Genomic DNA, 25,008 nt, shown 5'->3' with positions numbered 1-25,008 from the left:
TCTCAGGTCATGTCTGATTATATTTTTTTAATTCAAGTTTCTTGGATTGTTTGGCAAAATGGTTTGCATTTGTTGGTCTTCCTGATTGGATTTCAAAGCCAGAACAGTTTTTCCTAACCTTAAAACCAACCATTAAAATAACTGCTTTGTCCTATTTTATATCCTAATGAAAAACAAGAATCATTTCTCTTCTAAAAATGGAGTCTGGATTGCCTCAAAACATCCTGTACTCAGGCCTGGGTTCCATGCCACCTCCTCAAGGAAAATCTAGCAAAATAGAGGTCTCCAGAGGTGGCCCTCTACCAATTCATCTGCTGGTTCCTGGTTTTAATTCCACAAAAAGCACTTATCACAATCGGAGATGATCTTATCTGTATTTATTTGTGTGTTATCTGCCTCTATGCTTGAGTGGAAGCTTCAGGAAAGTAGGGGCTTTGGCTAACTTGCAAAGTACTTGGCATTGAATAAGAGCTTGATAAATACCAATTGAATGAGTAGCTAGGATCTCTGTGAGAATTTTGGGTCATTCATTTTTTCATTGAATTCTAACACTCTGTATTGGATATGTGTCATTTGTCTTAAAGGATGGTGAATGGATTAAGGTTTTATGTTAAAAAAGAAAGAAGAAAGAAAGAAAAGGAAGGAAGGAAGGAAGGAAGGAAGAAAGAAAGAAAGAAAGAAAGAAAGACACACACTGAGTTTTTTTTTGTAGGCCCTTTGAATGCCATGACTGATTGTGTTATATCTTGTTTGATTTTTGTGGGCATAAGAACTTTTGCAACTGGGATGGCCAGGTTAAGAAATGTGAATTTTAGGGTGCCTTAACCCTCAGTGGGTTAAGCCACTGCCTTTGGCTCGGGTCATGATCTCAGGGTCCTGTGATCGAGTTCCGCATTGGACTCTCTGCTCAGCAGGGAGCCTGCTTCCCTCTCTCTCTGCCTGCCTCTCTGTCTACTTGTGATCTCTCTCTGTCAAATAAATAAATAAAATCTTTTAAAAAAATGTGAATTTTATTTTCTCCCTGCTATAGAGACTTGGGAGAATATCCCCTGCTGTGAGTCTCATCTTCAGAAGACACACATCTTGGCCACCCTTCTCTTACATTCCTTCAGGAATTCTCATCAAAGTGCCATGGCCTCTCTTGGCCTGGGGTGAAGACCGCCTTGCTGATCAAAGCTTGAGGCCCTATTTTTATGTCTGCTTCTTCAGTCTCATCCAGGACTACTTGTATCTGGGACCCCTGAGTTCCAGAGTTTCAGAATGTTGACCTTTTCTTGGTTTCTCAAACTCGTCAAGCATTTTCTTGCTTCCAAAACCTGCACACAAGTCTCTCTCCTCAGTACACTCTTGCCAGTTCTTGTCCTGTATAACTGCCTGTTCTTCAGGCTCCAGATTAAATGTCGCCTCCTCTCTGACATCGTTCCCCAGTTATACTCTCTCATCTGACTCCATACTCTTACTTCTTGGCATTTATCACAATTAATAGTTTTTATTTTATTGCTGTGTGTGTGTGTGTTTACTGTCTACCTTACCAAGCTATATACTGCAAGAGGGCAATGTTCTACTCATTGCTACACCTTCAACACCTCCCTTAGTGCCTCTAACAGTAGATTCTGACTCAATGAATATTTACTGAATGAGTAAAGGGATACATGAGTGAAACTGATCATTGAGGTTTTAGTGTCTAGCACAGAGTCTGACATATATAATGGACTCAAAAAATAGTGCATGACTATAATTACTATAAAGACATGAAGTGTTAATCTTATCTTCTTTATGGAGAACCAACCAATGGCTTATCCAAAGCAGAAACACCTAATTGCCTTGCTTGTATAATTCCAGAACATCCAAAAGAAAAGTGAATAAGTGAGGTACTCTTCTTTATGTTCTACATACCTGATGTAGGTGTCTTAAAAGATTGATCAAATCTATTTTCAGCTAGATATTTCAGTAAACGCAACCATTAGAGAATTTTTTTTCTGGGGACCTCCTTTAGCTCTTAAACCATACACGCTGAACAAACAAACTCAAGTGGGTCATTATCTATAAACATAAAGAATTCCATCTTCCTTTGACAAACCATTCAAACCCAGAAGTGTGTTTTACATGTTCCTACAGACACATCCATGGTAACTGATTCTAACCTCCTTTCTTGCCACTTTAGCGCCCAAAAGGGTATGAAAGTAGTGCAAGTTAAGGCTTGTTCTATTCATTAGAAATATCTCTTGGCTTAAAAACTCTTTTGACTATCGTCCTCCTGATGAGAGAAAAGTAAATAGCGAAGAGTTGCCTAGAGTCTTACTCCTGTATGACAGATAGCTTAATCAAGGTAAGTGGACATTAGATGACTAAGTGTTGGAAGCTAATATCCAGACATGTCTCTCAGGGAGGTCAAGCTAACATTTCTATATAATTCTCATGACCACCATTTGCACTGGCATGAATAAAGAGGGTCTGAATCCTTGTGGATGAGTAATAGGTATATCCATTCTCTGTACCCTGTCAGGTGTGAAGGGAGGCTCCCAACAAATTTTCCACAACTGTAGCCCACCCTTGGAGACTGGTATTCAGAGGGAGGAGGAAGAAATGAGAGTCCTCCAGGCTCTTCGTTGGGACATGAGTAGGGGCCATGGGTGGGCCCTTCATTCTGGGAGGGGTTGGGTATGGAGTTAGATGTGTGTGGGTGGCCTAGTAACTATTAGGAGCTACGTCCACACTTCTCTCGCCAGTGAGTTAATACCTCAGCAAGGCAAGTCTCTGAAGGAGAATGACTTTTTCCTTGAGCTAAAAATATCCTGAGGACACTGCCTGAAGGAAATACTCACCCCCCCCCCGCCCCGCTCTTTTTTTTTATTGCAATGAGCATGGTCTTCTTTATGCCAAAAGGATCTTTTTGGCTTTTCTTTCCTTTTCATTAGAAATCCTTTTACTGGGTACCAGTGTTGTTTGGTTATGTGTCAAGTGAGAACAGCAACAGCAACGAAGCTAAATACAATTTAAGCTAGAAAAGGCAGAGGACTGGGAACTCTCTGTTTTCAGTCACATTTCCCAACTTCTCCAGCAAGCTCTGCCTCTCTCGGACTGTGGCTTCGGAGAACTTTATGTTTCTAAAATGCTGCTAAATTGCTCTGTACATTTATTCCTCAAACACTGAGTGAAGATGGCCCTGACTTTTGGTCTCTTGGAAACCAAAAAATGGACCCGAATTCATTTTCCCTTTGAAATCCCATCCTTCTATGAGTCATACAACATGATTTTTAGCTCCCTTTCTCAGAATCACTCTAAGAGGATGATTTTCCGGCCATATTCTTAGGATTTTCTTTATTAGTTTTCATTTTCTTCCATTTTCTCCTGTCATAATTCTCTACCTAAACAGTACCCTTCCTAAGAAGAATGACATCTTTTGCTCGTTAGTAGCATGTTTTTAGCTCATTTGCCTTGACATATAGCCTGTGATAGTTAAATTACACTAACATAGAAAGCCTGGAATTTGGCCCAACATCACGAGGTTTGGATGTTGACAGGTGCACAGAGGGAAGACTGGGCGTGAGAGACAGAAGCTCTCCTAGTGCATTTGCTGGGCCTATTCTTACAGCCTTCAGATCAGTGCACTTGTTCAGGATAGTCTTGCAAGGAAAAGACTTCACACTTGGGAGGTCTTTGAAGAGTCAGAAACAAATGAGCCTTGGGAAATTTTTAAAAACAGATCCTTTTTCAGTTCTTAATCAGCTACTTAGGATTGTGCTTTGTTATAATGACAGGAGCATTGATCTCAATGTTCTTAAGGTTCTACATTCCAGTTACTCGGTTCCTTCTCTAGTTTAGGAGATGCCAACCTCCCTGCCAAAACTCTGCTACCAGCAGTATCTTAATTTGGAAGCTCCTCTCTAGGATATATTCTTTGTAGTTCCTACTTCCTTGAGCCCTTATTCCTACTGGACCTGTTGCTTATCTTTGACACTCAATACATTTTCTTCTTTGATTACAAACAGTCCTCTGATTTCCATTTTTCCTGGTCCATCCTAAGCCCCACAATGAGTCACTGAAAAGCTGTCCTCTAGAATCTCTGTCCCCTCAACTTCTCTCCATGCCTAAAGAGTCCGTCTTCTTACTCTGGGCTCCCCTCCACCATCTACTTGCTTCTCTTTCATCCCCACACTACTTAACACTGCTAGAAAAAGCTAGGGCCCCATCTTGATCTGGCCTTAATCTGTGCTTATCTGCCTTGACTTCTCTAACCTATTATAGAGATCATTCTGTACTTCCTGATCCCTTCCTCCCTGGTTGATCCCTTTTTCATCTTCTCCACTGGTCTCTTGTGTGTCTTGCACAGACTCGTCTTCCTTTTAGGCTGTGTTTGCCCACCGTGCTATCTGCTCCTCTCTCTCTGCACTCACTCTCCAGTGGCAGTCCCCAGAGCTGAATTTCCAGACTCAAAGGTTTTTCTGAGCTCCAGGTCTCTGAGATCTGTTAGGATGTCCTGCAGCCATCTCAGACTTCTCTTCCACATAGGGCTCTTTGCTTTTCACTCCCTTAGCATCTAGTTTTCCTTCCCTTCATGCCACTAATTAAAATTTTATCAAATTACTCTTCTTTCCCTTCTTTTTCCTTTTAACTACCTCCCAAGTCGATTGTAACTTCTTTTGAAGCAGTACATTCTTTTCCTGCTCATTGTTACATTCTTACCACCCAACATGGACATGTAGTTGGTGTTTGATAAATTCACTGGATATAGAACAATGTATATAGCAGGCACGAGCAAAGCATGGCCTGTAGGCGAATTCATTCTGCTCCTATATTTGTAAATAAAGTAAGTTTTATTGGGACACATTCTTACTTGTTGGTTACATGTTGTCTATGGTGGCTTTCATCATAAAAAAATGTTGAGCCAATGCAACAGAGGCTGTATTGCCCATAAAGTCTAAAATATTTACCCTCTGGTCTTACATATAAAGCATTTGCTGACCCCTGATATAAAGGATACTCTCAAAACCCAGAGGAAGAGTATATAACACAGTAGAGAATGGTAGGCTGTCAGGGAAGTCATCCCAGAAGAGAAGATACCTATCTGAGCCTTGAAGGATGAGAAAGAAATATCAAAGAGCAGGAAGGGATAGGATGCGGATGACAAACCGGACATCACAAGCAAATGCTGTCGATCATCTGCACATGATCAGAAGTGCTGGGCAGTGTGAACAGCAAGGCAGGTCATAAGACATGGACTTGAGAAGATTGGACAAGGGCCAGAAATCTAAAGGCATTCTTTGTTTTTGTTAAATTTTATTTATTTTAGAAAGTGAGGGAGTATGTGCATAAGTGAGGGGGGGTGGGCAAAGGGAACGGGAGTGAGAAAATCTCAAGCTGACTCTGCACTGTGTGAGGAGCCCCATGTAGGCTTAAGTGTCACAACCCTGAGATCATGACTTGAGCAGGAACCAAGATTCAGACGCTTAACCGACTGATCCACCCAGGCACCCCTCCAACGACATTCTCAAGCTTTAACCAATTCCAGGGTCTTAAGCATTTGCAGCTTCCTCCCATGTCCCCAAATGCCTAGCCTCAATCTACCTTGCCATATTTTTTGCAACTAAGACACTTCTTATTTACTAAACAATTTAAAGTGATACTGTTTCTAATAATAACTGCAGAGCTTCTCTCTTTTCACATTATTTCTTCTCTTATTCTTCAGTTAGAAAAACACATTCCTTCTCCAGTGACAGTATTCAGTGGGCACCCCTTGGCTTTCCATGTCACTCTCCTTCCATCTCTGTCATCTGTCCCCACTGCTTGCCTTTTCCCGGTCACCTTCTTCAAACATTGTGGTCCCTCCTGTTCTGTCACTTCTCTGACCATTCCTTCTTTTGACTGGTTCAATTTTAGCTCCACCCCGGAGTTGATGTTCCCGTTTCCTTCCTCGGCCTGTTTCTTCTGTCTCTCCATCTGTCTGTCTGTCTCTTCACTTCCCACAATGAGCTCACTCCCTTCCCCAGTTTTATGATTTTTAAAATATTTTTTAGATTTATTTATTTACCATTTGAGAGAGAGAGAGAGAGATAGCAAGAGGATGTGTAGGGGCAGAGGAAGAGGGAGAGAGACAATCCACAAGCAGACTTTCCCCAGAGCATGGAGCCTGATGCAGGGCTCTATTCCAGGACCAAGATTGTGATCTGAGCGTCTTAACCGACTGAGCCATCCAGGTGCCCCCTTTCCCGGTTTTAGCCATCTTTATTCAGATACCTCCATTTTAGAATACCTCTCATAGAAATACCTCTATTTCTAGGCATTTTCATGCTCTGTTTGGGGCAATGCAAATTGGTACAACTTTTTTGGAAGGCATTTTGGCAATACTTGTTCTAATTTTACATGTTTTTACTTCTTGACTCTAATGTTACATGTGTCAGAATTTTTTCTGTTCACTTTTGCAAGTGTGGAAAATATGTGTGCAATCATGATAATTATACATTGTTTGTTGTAGCCAAAAGTGGAAAACAATATACATGCCCATTGGTAGGAGAGCATTCAAATACACATGAATACAGTAAAATATTAGGCATTCATTTAAAAAGTGAGCTATTTTTTGCTGTGCTGATATGAAAAAAATGCCCACCATCAGAAGTGGAACAAACTAGTCCAAATTCATATATTTAATCCTGGCCTCTCCCCCAAGTTTCAGACAAACATTTTCAATTTCCTGCATATCATCTCTACTTGATCTTGAGAAAATTTAAATTCAGTGTTTTTTAAGGGAATTTTTTTTTCTTCTACTGGCACATGACAAATTTGAATTTCTTTATTTCTGCTATTTTTTCTGTTTCTTTTTCTGTTTCTTTCCAGTCACTCTGACATACATTTTCAAAGGTGTCTTTAAATTCTTCCTTTCTTTGCCCAACACTGTAGACCATTCACCCAAGTCTGTTGTTTCTCCCTTCACAGGTTTTGAAAATATCTTCGTAACCATTGTCACTGTCTTGTGCCTTCTCTTCCTTCCTCATGCCTGCAGTCTCTTTCCAGACTCTCCTGTCTCCCTCACTCTCCTCGGCACACTGAAGCCAAACTAAATATAACAAAGCACTTACTTGATCATGTTACCCACTATTAAGCTTTACATGGTCTTTCCTTACACAGGATCTCTTAAGCTTTTTATTAACCATTCCACATGCTGACTAAGCTTTTTCTAAGTGTCTTTCCTTATAAGCTCCAAACTCTACCAGCTAGATTCCTTTATCACTCCGTCATCAGTTCCACCTGTTAAATTTTACTGATACCATTTAATCTGCCTGTAATGTTCTTCTCTGACTCAATCTATCCTAGGAGACCTACATCAAATGCCATATACTCATTGACATCTTTCCGATTCATGCCATTTGGAAATGATTAGAATCTATAAAGCAAGGTGTCCGTGAATACATTTTGTATATCCCTTTGATCAAGTCAGTAGCCATGCCTACAGAAGATAAGTCTATCTTTGCATCCTAAGTGTGTCTATGTGTCAGTGTTTCAGCAATGGGCTGGGGCAGGGAGTAATCAGACTCATGCGTCTATTCTATGTCATGGGGTTCAGGCTAATGGTTGCCACAGATATCCCTGAAATTTCAGCTGCTTAACACATGAAAATGTATTTCTTACTCAGGTCATTGTCTAGTATAGGCATCTTGAGAGGTGATCTTCTCATTCAGAGACCAGGATCCTTCTAACTTTTAGTTCCCGCTCTACTAGGTCCTAGGAATGGTCTTCATTTCTGCAGTAGATGGGGAAGAGGACTGGGAAAAGAACACCTGCTTCTTCCCTATTTCATCACAGAAGTGATATCAGTCACTCCCACTCACTTTTCACTGGGCAGAATCCAGCCACCTGGCCACTCCTAATGGCAAGGGAGACTGGGAGATATTGTCTGGGAGGAAATGAAGGAGAAAAAGGAGATGCGTTTTGTCAGTCTTTGCTTCCAGTCACCAAATATCCATGCCTCCCACACATAGAACATGCCCTGCTCCTTCCCTAGGGGAACAGTCCAGCTCCAAGTCCAACCACTGAAAGATTTCTTAGGGATGGGCCATCCACTCATGGAGCATGAATGGGACTCCTCCTGGAAGGGCAGTCTCACCCCACAGATAAACTTCATATTCAGTGTTGGTGGGAGGGCAGAAAACTGTAGTAAAAACTCCCACCGAGAAAAAAGGGAGCAGGGAATAGTGAGTGTCACTCTCACACAGCAGTTGTGAAGTTCTGGGCAGAAAGAGGAGGCTTCTATGGACAGGAGCCTGAAAGTTCTTTGATTAGTCCCTGAATCTGTTCTCTAGGAAGAAGGAGCTTCCCATGTTCTCCATGCACACTGGCTTCACTTTCTGGAAGGTTCATTCTTTGCATTTATTCTTCTCGGCCACATCTGTAGTGAGTGGGGAGAAGCCAGTCCTTTGGGTGAGCTCTTAGCACTTCCTGCTAGTGTGCTCTTCAGGGCCTGTCTCAGCCCTTTCCCCAGCAGCTGCCCATGTAACGAACATTTCAGGGACCTCGATGGCAGAGCTAGAGGTCAGAAGGATCCTGGGTCCCTGAATGGGAAAGTCATCTTACCAGGGAAGCTGCCTACATTGGACAGTGCCTAAGAAAGAAATAAACTTTACTATGTTGAGCAGCTGAAATGTTAGGGTTGGAGGCTTAAAAACTCAGAGGCTTCTTTTTTCTTTTTTCTTTCTTTCTCTTTCTTTCTTTCTTTCTTTCTTTCTTTCTTCCTTCCTTCCTTCCTTCCTTCCTTCCTTTCTTTCTTTCTTTCTTTTTAAAAAGAGAGATGGAGAGGAGTGGGGAGGCGCCGTGGGAGGGGGAGAGAGAATCTTCAGCAGACTGCACTGGGCAAGGGGACTGGTACAGGATTCTATCCCACAACCATGAGATCTTGAATAACCTGGACCGAAATCAAGAGACAGTTTAACTGATGGAGCCACCCAGACACCCCCAAGGCTTTTGGATTTTTAATTCAGCCTGTGATTTCTTTGGCAGTACAGCTGTCTCAAAAAAAAAAAAAAAAAAAAAGCAGGCTTCTGTTTGCTCTTGTCATTTCCATCTGTTTGTAACCACAGCCAAGCGCTTTCTTAGTCTTGGTTCTCAAGTCTGATGCTCTTACTTGCTTCTTTGTCCTCTGGCCCCTCCCTGCAGATTTCCTGGTGACTCCTTGAGGCTTTTTGAAATAACGTGCTCACGTAGGAGGTCCCACCTCGTAAGTGTCACCCCTTCTCACCAGAAGAGCTCTGAACATGGAGCTACTTTGTAACGTGAGAAACCCCCTAGCTCTTTCATACCCAGATCCTTTTCAGTTTCATCTCTGAACATCTCATGGCCAGAAGCGGTTGGCTTTTCCCAACTTCAAGCACTGTTTATCTTTGGGATTTCCCCATTTGCTTAAGTTCCGCTTAAGGACCATTCATCCCTGCCCGAGCTCCCCTCTGTAATATTTACTTAAGGCAGCTGTAGTGTCCCCTGCACACCATCACTTGGACTCTGTTCACTTCCCCAGGTACGTGGGCTGCCTTCGCATTTATTTCAGAGAATGACTTAATCTGATATTCTGCCACCACGTTGTGACAAACCTTTCTAGCTTGCTGTATCTGCTTCTTGCTATTTGGCACTAAGGGAGCAAACCTTTTTTATGGCACTGCCCCACGGCCAGTCCTGTGTCTTTACTGATCCATATAGGCAAACTGCCGGATCAAACAGCCATCACATCCCAATGGATTAATTATTTCTTATGCAATGTACAGTCTCATGTGGATGATTCTGTCCATATGTGCATTCGGGCACACAATTTAAATAAATGGTTCAAGGTCACATAATTGGTAAATAGATGTGGCATAATGTGAATGTAAGTAGTCAGACACCAAGGTCTAAACCAATCTCTTCAGTAATCCGCCATGAGATACAGACATTCAAATTTTGCATCTTTCAGGCTGTATTGCTTAGAATTTGCCATCTTCAGCATTTTGTTCCACATGCCAGAGAGTTGTCTTTCTGAACCTCTGGATCATATGAATAGTTACGGAGTCACAGCATCTCAGAGCACGTGCTGAGAGCTTTTGTAGCATCAAAGATATAGAGACTCTTTAAATACATCCAAACCTAAGGGTGCCTGGGTGGCTCAGTGGTTTAAAGCCTCTGCCTTCGGCTCAGGTCATGATCTCAGGGTCCTGGGATCATGATCACAGGGTCCTGGGATCAAGCCCCACATGGGGCTCTCTGCTCAGCGGGGAGCCTGCTTCCTCTTCTCTCTCTCTGCCTACTTGTGATCTCTGTCTGTCAAATAAATAAATAAAATCTTAAAAAAAAAAATACACCCAAACCTGCCACTGTTGATTTTAGACAGCATCTTAATTTGTAATCTTTTTCTACCTACATTGCGCTCTCTTTGCAGGACAAATCAATTAAGAGTCTTACGTTGATCTCCTGGGTTCTCTGTTTCCATTTATTCCATGTCTTTTCCTACGAGGAGAGGCTATGGGGAATTTTGTAAGATTATTTTGGAAGATATGCAAGGACAGGTTTGACCTGCCTACGTGCCTTAGGACTCTTTTATCTCCCATGTGGAGGAATAGTACCTACATGTGCCTGAATAACTGGCTTTCATTTCTGTAGAAGAGAAACTTCCCAGGACATGCCATGAGCAAATGTTTTTTCAAGTTCTGTTTCTTCTCACACTACTTAACTGCAGACAGACATCTGAAGAGGGTAAGGAGCAGAGCAATCTCACAAGGAGATTCTGAGATGCTCTGAACATGGACTGATGTAACGGGCGGAGGTCATTGTCAGGCTGTCATGTCCCACAGTGGGGGTTATGGGCTGGTCTGCTTGGTAAACGGCTTCTGATCTATGTGGTTGTGCTTCCTTTAGAAATAAATCTTGGGGGTGCCTGAGTGGCTCAGTAGGTTAAAGCCTCTGCCTTCAGTTCAGGTCATGATCTCTGGGTCCTGGGATTGAGCCCCACATCTGGCTCTCGGCTCAGCAGGGAGCTGCTTCCTCCTCTCTCTGCCTGCCTCTCTGCCTGCTTATGATCTCTGTCAAATAAATAAATAAAATATTTTAAAATAAATAAATAAAATCTTGGTCTTTATACCCCACATGTTTCTCCACCTTAGGAACACTTCACAGATTTCACTTCATTTGTCTTATTGTAGTAACTTTACCTCCAGATTCTTAGTAATCACCAATTTCTGGTGCTGTTGGCTTTCCCATCCTGTCTGAAATGGAGTTAAATGCTCTAATCTGATTGGCTCTTTGAGGTTAGTAGAGAATATTTCAGTAGGACTTTGAAAAGGAAGGCCTGACCGCAAGATGTAATGACTTTAGTGCACAGTGAAGGGTCCCTTTGTGTGAGGCAGGCGACAAGTGTCTGTCCACCCTTTGAAGGCCACATCGGTTTGTACCTGATCTGAGGATGACATGTCATCCATTCACTAGCTCACATCTCCAGCCTTTTCTCCCGTGTCCACAGCACTCATGGAAAACCCATTCTGCCATGCGACCAGGCAGTTATTTCCAAGAGGGCAATGTTCTAGTGAAGAAACACCTGCAGGGTCACATACTTTTATTTTATTTTATTTATTATTTTATTATTTTATTTTATTTTATTTTTGGAGAGGGATGGGAAGGGGCAGAGGGAGAGGGAGAGAGAATCTTAAGCAGGATCCATGCCCAGCACAGAGCCTGACTCAGGGGCTCCAACTCACAACCCTGAGATTGTGACCTGAGCCCTGAAACCATGAGGCGGACACTTCACCAACTGAGCCACCCAGGTGCCTCTCAAAGCACATATTTTTAATTTATTGCACAGATAGTGGATTGGCTGAAGTGTTTAGAACAAGTGAGTTTTCCCTATTGAAAGGACAGTGAGTTTAATCTTATAGAGATGCCGGTGTAAAGTTCTTCAAGAATCTTACAGCACTGCTTAGAAAACTGTAGCTTTATTGGAATGAATATCCCCCAGGAGCCCTCAAAGTTGAGAAGCACTTTTGTTTGCATGAAAGGTAAGCCCCGGGATCTTCTAATCATGGCTCAATGATTTATACTTAGTGTCTGCTCCTTCCTCATCCTCTAAAGAAAAACACACGCACATCCACCCTCACCCATGCTCACAGTCACTCTCTCTCTCTCATACACACACACTCACACTCACGCTCACACACACTCTCTCATTCACACACTCATGCTCTCACACACTCAGACATACTCATCCTCACACACACTCACTCGACAGCATGTCCGCGGAGAAGAGGCTAAAGAGGGAGACACTTAAGAACCAGCTTCTGGGAAAATGTGGGAGACTCTTGAGAAGGGACCCGGGGGAAGGAGAGTTGGTCGGGCTCCACGTTCTCAGTTTCTGAAGTGAACTTTTGCTCACAGCAGGTGAGCACAGGTTCCCTCCCACACTGAGATTTCCTCCCCTGCCTGTGTGCAGTCTGTTAAGTAAACAGAGACTTTACACTGAGAAAGGAACATTTCTCTATTTTGGCTATGGGTGGTTATTTTTAAAGCTTCATCCTCCAAACATTTTCCCCATCCTTGTTTATTTTTTCACTAGAAAGAAAATGTGCTACTTTAAAAAAAAAAAAAAAATCACCTTCAGGATAAGAAACACTCCCTTGTAATGTGCTGTCCCTGCTTTGGGCCAAGTCATGCTACGATGTGACCACTGTTTCAACCTTCTGTTGTATAACGTAGCTTTTAAAGATTCCTATGTTTCTAGAGAGCTTCCATGAACCCGAATACCACTGTCAAAGCAAAATGCACTGTGGCGATTGTTTTCTGGATACTTTCGGTAAAAAGGCCAACCTCTCCATGAACATCTGTGTCTCCATTTATCCGGATGTCTCCTAGGGATAGTTCTATACAGCTGCCACTGTGTGCCACATGCCATTCTAAACACTTCACCTAAAATCTCATTTACCTTTATCAGAGGAGACTATGGCAATAGCTTCAATACATGTGGGTTAAATGTGGGGAGGCTGATATTAGTTGCAAGACTTTCTCTCTGTACTTTCTCTGGGGGAAGGTAGCCCATGGCCTTGCACCTGTCTTTTTGCCCTGTCTGTCTTGCTCCTGTTTTGGATCTCTTTATGAACAAGGCCCATGTCTGTCTTCTCTATACCGTTATGTCTAGCACAAGGCCTGGTATATAATGGGCAAGTATGAGTTAAAGTAGGGTGAAAAAAGAAGACAAAATCTTGTTGGAAGTCTTTCCTCTGGTGGTAGATAGTATGGTTTGACTTAATAGTTTTGAGTCCTAATTCCCTCATTTGGGCAATAACAAAAAAACTGCTACTTTAAAGGGCAGTTGTGAGAAGGAAATGGATTTATTGAAAGTACTTAGCATATTTTACATCAGTGGGATATTCCATATATGGTGTTAAGACTACCTAGCTGCCTGGGACAAATATGAGGCTGAATCCTGTCTCAAATATCACACAAAGTAAACCCTGTACAGCAGGTGCACAGCGTTGGGACTGTACTAAGATCCATTGAATTGTACGCTTTACATGAATGAATGATATGATATGTGACTATATTTCAGTACAGTTGTTGTAAAAAATAAATCCCAGAAGATGAAATATTTAAGTATGAAAATGTGGAAGTGTACTAGAGGGAAGCACAAGATAATTTTTTTATATATTACTGAAAGGGAATTTTCAAGCAAGATATACTGTTCTAAACAATAAACTTGGCAGATCAATTATGTAATAATTATTCTGCCAAAGAAAACACACACACACAAAAAGGAAAGAAAAACACGACAATTCAGTAGAAAAGCATTGAATGCACATAGAGCAAAGGGCTACAATATATAAAGAGTGGTTAAGAATCAACCTGAAAATGACTAATAACCCAACAGAAAAATATCAGCAAAGGAAAAGAGTAGGAATCTTAGAGAAAAAGCTTATACCAAGATATTTTTCTACCAAAATCCTATTGGTACAAGCTCTTTGGCAGCAAGGTTTGAACTATTTACCAATATTAAAAATGCTTAAGTCCTCTAATCTAGCAATTCTACTTCTAGAAATTTTTCTATAGCTCTCTATTCATGTGTCTGAAGACAAAAACTTAAGAATAGTTATTTCATGAAATGTTTGTGACAGCAAAATACTTAAAGTCAAGTGAAATGTCAGCCAACAAAGAAATGGTTCAAAAAATTTTTGCACATCGTTCAAGGCAAAACTTATGCTATTAGAAACAGTTATGCAGCTGTTAAGGACAGTTGAGGGGCACCTGGGTGTCTCAGTGGGTTAAAGCCTCTGCCTTCAGCTCAGGTCATGATCCCAGGGTCCTGGGATGGAGCCCCACATCTTTGCTCAGCAGGAAGCCTGCTTCCTTTCCTCTCTCTCTGCCTGCTTCTCTGCCTACTTGTGATCGCCATCAAATAAATAAATAAAATCTTAAAAAAAAAGAACAATTAATAAAGGATCCAAAATACATTAATTAAAAATAAAACAAAGTGCTGAAGAATGTGCTTACTGTCCATGCTTTAAATTATTATATTTTTCACAAATATGTGTTTGCATATGCATAGGATATTTTAAATTCTTCTTGTCCCCTTCAAAGACAACATTACCCCAATTCAGCCTGTGAACAAAAAGATGGAGTTCCTTTCACATGTATTACCTCACTGAACTTCTGCACCAACCCTATGGAAAAGTTTTCAATACTTTCTTTTTATTTTTATTTATATATTTTTTAAAGATTTTATTTATTTGACAGAGAGAGGGAGAGCACAAGCAGGGGGAGAAGCAGGCTCCTTGCTGAGCAGGGAGCCTGGTGCGGGGCTCAATCCCAGGACCCTGGGATAATGACCTGAGCTGTAGGCAGATGCCCAATGACTGAGCCACACAGGTGCCCCCAATACCTTATTTTTTAAATGTAACGTGTTATGAACCTTCAGGTTTGCTTGTTTAATAATTGCCACTACTAATGTTCAATCCTCGATGCCAAGGCTCTGTTGCCCAGGGAAAAAACCCAAGTTTCTTATAACGTAAGACATCCTTCATCACCTGACCTTTTTCTCCTTTCTCAGATTAACCCCTTGTCTCTTTTGTACCTTCTCTCTGCTCTTCCTGTCCATGTCTAAGACCCGCTTCCAATGATGCTTTCATACTCCTGCTCCATGAAAGCCTCCATTTCTTAAATTGTCAACTCAAATGCCACCTACTAGGCGAAGCCTTACCTGTCATCCTTGGCAATGAATGGTTCCAGCCCAGGCACGGTCCCTTCTTACACTTCCTTCTATATTTCAAAAGCACTTTATACAAGTCTGTTCAACCTGATTATATTATTTCAAGGCTTTGAGCATATTGAGAGTAGAGGCCCTGTAGAGGCCATAACTACCACAAAGAATATAGTAGCAGATCAATAAATACGTAGACAAATCATTTATCTGAATCTTAATCATTTTTGATTACCCCTAGATTGAAGAACTCTGTATTTTTTTAAGTTTTTATTTGAATTCCAGTTAGTGTCCAGTTTTTGTGTTAGTTTCAGGTGTACAATACAGTGGTTCAACACTTACATACGCCACCCGGTGCTCATCACGGCAAGTGCCCTCCGTAACCCCCATTCCCTGTGTCCCCCACCCCCCCAACCACCTCTGTGTTGGTGACCCATCAGTTTGTTCTCAGTAGTTGAGAGTCTGTTTCTTGGTTTGTCTCTTTCTTTCCCCTTTGCTCGTTTGTTTTGTTTCTTAAATTCTACATATTAATTGAATTTGTCTTTTCCTGACAGACTTATTTCACTTAGCATTATTATCCTTTAGCTCCATCCATATTGTTGCAAATGTCTAGATTCCACTCTTTTTTATGTCTGAATAATACTCCATTGTATAACTGTACCACAACTTCTTTATCCATTCATCAATCAGCAGACACTTGGGCTGCTTCCGTATCTTGGTTATTATAAAAAATGTTGCTATAAACATAGGGGTCTGTGTATCCCTTTGAATTTGTGTTTTTTAATTCTTTGGATATATACCCAGTAGTGCAATTGCTGAATCATAGGGTAGTTCTATTTTTAACTTTTAAGAACCTCCATAGTGTTTGCACGGTGGATGTACCAGTCTGTATTCCCACCAGGAGTGCACAAGTGTTCCTTTTATTCCACGTCCTTGCCAACACCTATTGTTGTGTTGTTGATTTTAGGCATTCTGATAGGTGTGAGGTGATATCTTATTATGGTTTTGATTTGCATTTCCGTGATCAGTGAGGTCAAGCATGTGTCTATTGGCCAATTGTATGTCTTTGGAGAAACGGCTGTTCATGCCTTCTACCCATTTTTTAAGTTGGGTTATTTGCTTTTTGGTTGCTGAGTGGTCTAAGTTTTTTTTATATATTTTGAATAGTAACCCTTTGTTGGATATGTCATTTGCATTTCAGTAGCTTGTCTTTTAGTTTTATTGATTGTTTCCTTCATTGTGCAGAAGCTTTTTATTTTGATGTAGTCCCGGTAGTTGGATTTTGCTTTTGTTTCCCTTGCATCAGTGGACCTATCTAGAAAAATTTTCTATGACTGATGTTAGAAAAGGTACTACCTGTGTTCTCTTTGATGAACTCAGTATTTAACATGGCAGATTTGGGAATTGAACAATATGTTTCTTCTAGGAATTTGAAGTGAAATGTTTTATTGATGGAAAAACTTTTTTTTTTTTGCCTTCAAGAATTCAAATGATATGTTCATGTTTCATGAAGAGAATGGACTACAGTTTTTTGTTACAGATTTGGAGCCAGTAGATTTTTATGAAAGTGAACCTTATCATGGGTCTGAAAGCTTTCTGGGCATTATTATTTTTTTTTTAAAGACTTATTTGGGAAAGAGAGAGCATGAGCCAGCATGTGAGCAAGGGGAGGGGCAGAGGGAGAAGGAGGGAGAGAATCTCAAGCAGTCTTCCTGCGCAGCCCGGAGCCCAATGTGGGATTTGATCTCACAGCACTGAGATTGTGACCTGAGCCAAAATCAAGAGTCACACTCAACAAGCTGAACCACCCAGGAGCCCCAGCTTTTCTGTGCTTTAATACTTTTTTTTTCTTTTTATTTGCTGTGTTTTCATAGGAACCAGGGAAAATGTGTAGAGGGCATGGTGGAGATCTTTGACATGTTGCTGGCTACATCATCTCGGTTCCGTATGATGAATCTCCAGGGAGAGGAGTTCGTGTGCCTCAAATCCATCATTTTGCTTAATTCCGGTGAGTTGATAACATGGGGGAATTTACTGCTGGGTTACTGGAAGAAAGATTTTATTTGGATTTTCAGCCAGATATGAGCTGCCTATTATGTAAAGGCATAACCATAAATTGAAACAACCGATGCACCCTTATCATAATCTTTTGTCGTTGTAGACTGCTTAGAGAGGTGGATCCTGTGTGGGTCAAATACCGTGACTGATGAGAACCCAAATGGGACACTGAACCAAAGGGCTTTTTTGTTGAAATATTTGCATCCTTTCACAGATAGTTGTGATGTTTTCATTCTATTAATTTTATTTATTTAGTCTGAAGTGGATGTTTTTACCGAAGTGGTACGAGTGTATAGGCATAGATTGCTGATAGTTGCATAGGTCGGGAGGTACGTAGACCAAGGGATCAGTATCAAGCTCCAGATCCTAAGGGAAGCCTCTTTTCTTGAGACCAGCCATGTTTCTGGTTAAAATTGATTAGGTGACAAATATAATTGGCTCAGAAGCAGAAACACCTGGTCCTAAAACTGAGGCACATGGAGGGCAGGTCCAGCCAAAAGATCGTGTATTGTAAGGGGTCGAATTCAACTGTGGCTTCCGATTGATTCTTTTGAGAAAGTGGAGGTGACCATGGCATCTGGTTTGCGGTTCGGTTTGGTTTGTTTGCAGTGAAGTCACCTGTTGTGTAAAGAGTTGGTCCCGGTCACCCAGATGGAAACTGGGGCCCAGTTGAGCGCCATGTTCCTCCTGGCCCTCACTATTTGGATCCAAGCACGAGATACCCAGGCGGTGGGACCCAAAGCTCCGCAGATGGGTGTCAGCCGCACAGTAGATGCCTTTAGCCTGGGCCTTTGTCCCCTTCCCTTGCCTACTTCATGCCTCAGACCTCATTCTCACATAGAAACTGTAGCTATTTTGAAGCCCTAGGCCTGGTTTAGAATCAGATAGGGTTTCCAGTTTCCCGAGAGCTGGACTATAGCTGTTGGTGCTGATCACATGGGAAGAGAATCAGTACTTTCTTCTCTTTTCATATGTCTTGTCTCTTCCCGATGAGCACCCACCCTGCTACACCTCCCCTAGCCGTGTTCCACTTCCTTCCCCTCTAGTGCTAAGAACCTATATCGCTTCATGGTTAGACAGTAATCATCCTCACTTATCAACTGATAAATGGAAATCTGTACTATTCCACTAGGCAAGGACTGAATTACGGAACAAAGTTACCTGAGAAACGCTGTGACCCACACTGAGGAAGTGATTACCGCCCCATTCAAGTTTCTGGTTCCACTCACATGCATTGTGCTTTTCATTTCAGTCATTTGTCTGGTACCTTGAAGGGTTCACATCCCACAATGGCTCTTTATTGGAAGAGAGTTCTGGGAGCAATGCCACTCGGCTGCACTGTGCCAGGCCCTGAACCTGGTCCTTCTTCAGTGGAGGGCTGGCACATGCTGACGGCTTTCCTGTGGGCAATCTGTTAACTTCAGGGAAAGCAGGCCTATCAAGTGCTGGGACTTTTTTCCCACTTTTACCAGGAAATAACACCCCAGACAGGAAGCAAAAATTAGCTGGAGTTATATAACCCACACAAGGAGATGCTCTGATCTTGGTCACCAAAAACACTCCCTTCAAATCTGTGTAGCCTCTTTCTACCTTATTGTCCTGTTCCTATGACAGGGTAGGGTTTTTAAAATATTATATTAAAAAAGGGCAAGACTTTGGCCATCAAAATATTGAATGCATAGACCCAGGATTTTTTAAATCCCAGAGGAAAAAAAATGTCAGCCCTCACGAGAAAGTCTTTGTGAGAGACTGGCCGCAGAATCTCAAAACACATTTCCCACTGCAGAGCTGGGACCAACACCTGACTCCTCGTCACGGTGGTGAATCTTTCCTGTGCTGTCCTTGTTCTTCTCCTTGTTCCTCAGAATCTTCTGTGAGCTTCCTTCCTTGCACTTGAAGGGTGAGAACACTAGTTTGCAAACACAAGGCCCCGGAGTCTGACAGAGTTTACAGTTGTCCTTCTCCTGAGAGAGATCTCAGGGCCACGGCATGTCTTTTCTGTCAAGGGCAGTGCTGCTGGCTCGCAGGCAGGAACAAAACAGAAGCCGCCTCCCAACCTGTAAAAAGTGAAACCACTCTTTTCAATCCAGAAGTGAGCTATGTTTGGAAAAGCAGGTCTGCTGCTGAGCACAGCTCTTAGTGTGTCATATTGTTCCTGAAAAACAGAACCAGAGAGGACAAGAATGAAACACAATGGTGCGGTGCTGGGAGACTTTTCAGAATAAAAAAGCAGTCAGTCCTAGGAAGGTTACTACAATCCTAACAATCTTTGCGCACAATTGAAGGTACAGATTTTTCTAAAAGCCCAACCAATTCAGGACTCCGCACTAGGTCAGTGCTTCCCCTGTCATGAGATAAGGACCAAAGGGACAGTCATTCCAGGAATCTCGGACAGAAGCCAAGTTAGAAAAGATTCAGGAAGGCTGAGCTGAGAGATGCTTTTCTGATTCCTGGGAAACAAGACCTCAGTGTATGGGGGAGCTTTGGGCTGTGTGCTGTGTCCCTGTCTCCAAAATCTGAGAGGGTGTGTTTATGTTGGCCTTGACTTTGAGGCAGAGGCCAAAGGGTAGTTGAAAGGTTGTTCTGTGGACTACTAGGAGTGACTTTCTGCAGCACCTAAAAGAGGGTCTCCCAAATGCTGAAATTTCCATGGGAAGCCCCTTCACAGATGTTTGGAATGGGGGATACTCATCATAACTTATGCCTCCTTAGGATTATTTCATTACATCGCTTACAAAAGCCTAGAATCATTCATAGGACGAACACGACTTTTCCACTGTCCACTAAAGGACAGAGGCATTCCTGGTTAATCCAGACTTGCTTTAGCAAAATCAGTGCCAGCTCCAAGGCATTCTGAGAACTAGCTGGGCGGATCTCAGGAGAAGGAAATGTGAGCAGAGCAGATGAGCGCAGGGCAAAAGGCGGAGAGGGAACAGTGACAGGAGGCAGGGCTGGTGCCGAAGAAGGGGACCCGGGGACCAGGAAGGGGTCATCTGTGCCTGTTTACCCTATTCCCCCTGCTCAGTGGGACTTCAGTCCTTCTTGATAATTCCAGTATAATTCTTCCAGGCCCAACTCTGACCTCATCTCATTCAGGAAATCTTGCGACCACCCAAGTCCATAATGATTCCCTTCACTAAACTATTTTAGTTCTTAGAGTCCGTACCCCTACTATCTAACATTTGGTCAATCGGTTGACTGATAGCATTCATTTGTTCACTAATTCAGAAATTTTATCCTAAATACACAAAAATGGATGGCACTGTTTTTTGGTTTTGTGTTTTCAGTTTTTTAGTGTTACCGGGATGGCTTCTTCATGCATCTATATCCTGATTTCCCTAAAAACTATATAAACTGTTTTTTTTTTTACATTTCTCACAGTCTTTAACCTGTGAACTGTCAACAGGTGTCATGCCATTCAGTCCTTCTAGATGTTTATTTGCTGGACATGACCATGGGGTCTTGGAAAGTTCCCATTTATCACATGTTCTTTCTACCATTATGAAACATGTCATCCTTTCCCTATCTAGATAACATCAAACTATTAAATGGGAAAAAATAATGCCCATCTCCTCGCATTACTATGATCTAAAAGGAAAATTGTATATAAGATGTCAAGTGTGGTTTATGGAACACAGTAGGCCATCACCATCATTCGAGAATCTCCAGTTCAGAAGGAGCCAGTCTGGGGGCGCCTGGGTGGTTCAGTCAGTTAAACATTGGAGTAGAACCTGCATAAGATTCTCACTCTCCCTCTCCCTCTGTTCCTTCCCGCCCACCCTCTCCTCTGCCCCCACTGGCTCGCATGTGCCTGTGGTCACTCATTCTCTCTCTCTCACTTTAAAAAAAAAAAGGAGCCATTCAATACCCCCTTTTTTTTTAATTTAAAAGATACATTTATTTATTTTAGAGCTCTCACAATCCTGAGACCATGACTTGAGCTGAAACCAAGAGTTGGATGCTCAACTGACTATTTACACCTTTATACATGTATATAATATAAATTATGTGTATAATGAATTACTTCAGTTTAAAGGTTTCCTGCTAGGCTTTCAAAGTACGCAGGAACGGAAGGATAATATTAATAATAGAGACCGTGAATCTTCCCCTGAGACTTGCTGAATTGTGCTGTTCAATTGTATTGGGAGAAATTTTCGAGCAAGATTGATCTCATGGGTAATAATTGATTGTTAACTGAACCTTAATGTTGGCAACCTTGATGAAAATGCTACAGTGAGTGGGAGTGGCAGATAACTCCCAGAGCTCTCACTGGTCCATTCACTGTGTTTCTTCCCATCCCCCTCCTGCCCTCCCCTACCATGAAGAGTCTCACAAGTCCCTTGGAGTCCACTCCCTTTCGGATCACTACCCTTTTAGTGAGTGTTTTTCAAGACTCAGAAGAATTTACCCATCAAAGCTTAATATGTGTAAGTCTACCATATCTAACAGATGTTTGGTTTGGCCTTCAAAATTCAACTTAATTGTTTCTGCCCCTTTTCTGAAGCTGTTACTGACCACAGTTTGTTATATTCCCCAGTAATTTCAAAGAGCATTTCATCCCTCACTCCCTGGTGACTTGATCCCCCTGGGTCTCTGGAGAGCCCATCAGACTCCAGATTCCAGCTCCCCTGTCCCCTGTTTAACAGTAGATCCGATTTCCTCTCCTGGCTCACAAGGAGCTCCAGGTACCCAGAAGTCTGCCCTGGGCCTGCTGGATCCCTGCCTCCCTACTGAAATGTCTTACTCTATAGAAATACTGTTCTCATGATTACCTGTTTATCACAACTGCCTTCAGACATCGTTTCTCTTTCAACTGGTGGAGTAATAGAGGGGAGTAAAGGTAAAAACCTGTAGAGCAAAAAGGAAAACAATAATAGATGTAGAGCAAAAAGGAAAACAGTTATTACCCATGAGATCAAGAATTATGGCCCCATTTCTAAAATGTGTACCCTGATGTTCATTTCAGAAAACAAGGGGTATGGAATGTCAAGCAGGAGCATATATGTCAAACATAACCATAAACATGGTGCCCGTTCTTGTCTGTCATTAGTTCTGCTTGGTTAATATGGTGAACGTTGTCACCTTGGTGGCTTAACAAAGCATATGATGCTGAAGCTATGACACTTACTCACTTTAGATGTGTTCACCAGAGCCCTGGGTGGAGAAACATTTACTTCCTGATAGATTATGACAAGCTCTCATCACAAGGAATGTTTCCTCTCTCTCTCTCTCTTTTTTTTTTTTTTAAAGATTTTATTTATTTATTTGACAGATAGAGATCACAAGTAGGCAGAGAGGCAGACAGAGAGGGGTTGGGAAGCAGGCTCCCTGCTGAGCAGAGAGCCCGATGCGGGGCTCGATCTCAGGACCTTGGGATCATGACCTGAGACGAAGGTCATGACCTTAAGCTGAAGAGGCTTAACCTACTGAGCCACCCAGGTGCCCCATCTCCTCTCTCTTGAGCTGATTTCTTTGTGATGTTAATTATTAGATAGTCATTTAGAGCATTTATAGTTTTAACTTGAGAAATAGGACAATGATTTAGAGTCCCTATATTTAGACAAAAGAACTTTTTAAAAAAATAATGACTGTAAACATTGAGGATCATTAATTCTCAACAGTTGAAGGCTTCTAACAGGAACAGGCCTTGGAAATTGTCAATGGGTACATCATCAGGAAGGCAGTTGTTGGCCCTGGCGAAGTTTTGATTAGTCTTTCTATTGTTGTGATTTTGAGATAAATGGTACTTCACAGTTGTTAAGTGACTCATTGTCTCCTTCTCTCTGGCTGACTGGGCTCTGTAGGTAGTGGGCTCACAGATTAGAAACTTTGCCTGCTACAGACTTCTGGTGTGGCTTGAAACAAGCTTAGGGTCTCCACTAAACCACTGAAAATTTGGTGTGGCACAGACTTTGTCATTGGAGAGGCCTGGCACTCAAGAGAAGCAAGTCTACCACTTACTTAGGGGATGATGGGTGCCCTTTGATAAGGTGCTTCCCTCTCAAAGGAATTACTGAGTTCTTAGCAGGTAGATAATAAATAAATTCCTTCCTGGATTTCTGAGGCAGGATCACCCCTGCCTTTTGTGGTTAAAAAATTGCATTCTTATGACCAAAATGTCCTTCTGGTGAATGGAAGAGACTCAGGCCCCAGACCGAGAGGATTGGGTCCTGTATCTTGCACACACTTCTTGGAGCTTCTGTAGAGTGGAATTAGGGGAACCAACCAAAAGCCTGCCTCCAGGGAAAGACTGGGGGACTCCTCATGTGACCTCCTGGGATGGGTCAAAATGCAGCCGCTGTTGGGAGCCAGGAAACCCTTGCAGCGTTCTAATATTAGGAACAGCTTTCCAATCACACCAAGAGCCCTGGGGAGGAACAGAATCATCTTGCGCTCTCAAGACCACCAACAAAGGGGGAAGCCATCTCCTGGGTCCTGGATTCAACCACCCTTTGGACCAGGGGCCAGAAACTATGAAATCAGCATTTTTAAGTCTGATCCATTTAAAAGAAAAAAAATGCCACCAACTCCCCTAACACTGACTTTAATGTTCTTGTTCTTTGTATTATAATGCTGCTTAAATATGTTTAACCATATTTATTATTTAAATGGACAACCAAACATAGACTTTGTTTATAGCTCTTATATAAGTACAAAACCAAAACAAATTCACAAATTAAATAGAAACTAAAAGGCAAACTGATAATGTTTTTGTAGAAATTGAGCTCCTGTTTTCTAACATGCCTGAGGAGGACCTCTGGTCTGCTGGGGTCTACCACATGCTCTAGTGATGACTCAGTCCCGTCCCACCACCACCCCCACTTGCCTGTATCCAGAATGATGACAAAACCTTTGCTTGTACAGCATGTTGTAACACCTGGCTTTGGCAAGAACATATCCATGATATATTCTGTTGGCTTCTGTATTTATTTATTTGAGGTACTTAAAATATAACTAGTGGATTTGAGGCGATGGTAAGTACTGGTGGGAAACCTGTTACTTAGGAAACAAAGATGATACAGATCATCTAGATTGGTGAGGATCAATGCTGCACGCATTTCAATCATCTGGGGGGGGTCTTAAAAAAAAAATCCCTGTGGGGGGACCCACCTTTAGAGGTTCTGATGTAATTGGTTCAGATGTCATTCAGGTTAAGGGCCCGAATATTAGTATTGATTAAATCTCCCCCCATCCAAGACTCCCATCTCACCAGGACGGAGAACTGTTCATGTAAGTGCTGCAGAACATTCTGGTATTTGTGTCTTTTTTTTTTTTTTTAAGATTTTATTTATTTGACAGACAGAGATCACAAGTAGGCAGAGAGGCAGGCAGAGTGGGGGTGGGGAGCAGGCTCCCTGCTGAGCAGAAAGCCCAATGGGGCTTGATCCCAGGACCCTGAGATCATGACCTGAGCAGAAGGCAGAGGCTTTAACCCACTGAGCCACCAGGCACCCTGGTATTCGTGTCTTTATGGTATTTCTTAGACTATCATTAAAATGAAAACACAAAATTATAAAATTCTAAGACAATTTAAAGACCTTTTATTTTTAATTCTCAGGAGTATGTGAAACCTTGTTTGAAAACTACGGTATAGAGGATGACCTTTCAGCTACATTAAAATCGTTCTCTAGTGTGCTGTGAGACTAACCACTTCTGCACACACTCCTGCTCAGAGCTATACTGGGCCTGGAGGCATACAAATGAGTAAGAGTGGGGGCACAGATAATTAACTCCTTATTTGCATATCAGGAGATGAG

The 25,008-nt window shown here is 42.1% G+C and overlaps 1 protein-coding gene across 7 annotated transcripts in view; it reads left to right on the top strand.

Annotated features, from left to right (window-relative positions):
* The window catches only part of ESR1 (estrogen receptor 1), a 408,095-nt gene that overhangs the window by 347,742 nt on the left and 35,345 nt on the right, over nucleotides 1-25,008 (top strand). For all 7 annotated transcript variants that reach the window (XM_032338713.1, XM_032338718.1, XM_032338711.1 and 4 more), the window contains exon 7: nucleotides 17,068-17,201. In XM_032338713.1, coding sequence (XP_032194604.1) covers nucleotides 17,068-17,201 — 134 coding nt within the window. The remainder of the gene's footprint in view (nucleotides 1-17,067; nucleotides 17,202-25,008) is intronic.

The sequence above is a fragment of the Mustela erminea genome, chromosome 4 (genome assembly GCF_009829155.1).
Source record: "Mustela erminea isolate mMusErm1 chromosome 4, mMusErm1.Pri, whole genome shotgun sequence".
NCBI classification, from domain to species: Eukaryota; Metazoa; Chordata; class Mammalia; order Carnivora; family Mustelidae; genus Mustela; species Mustela erminea.
Note: the sequence above shows the minus strand (reverse complement) of the source record. Positions and strands in the feature narration are given on the sequence as shown.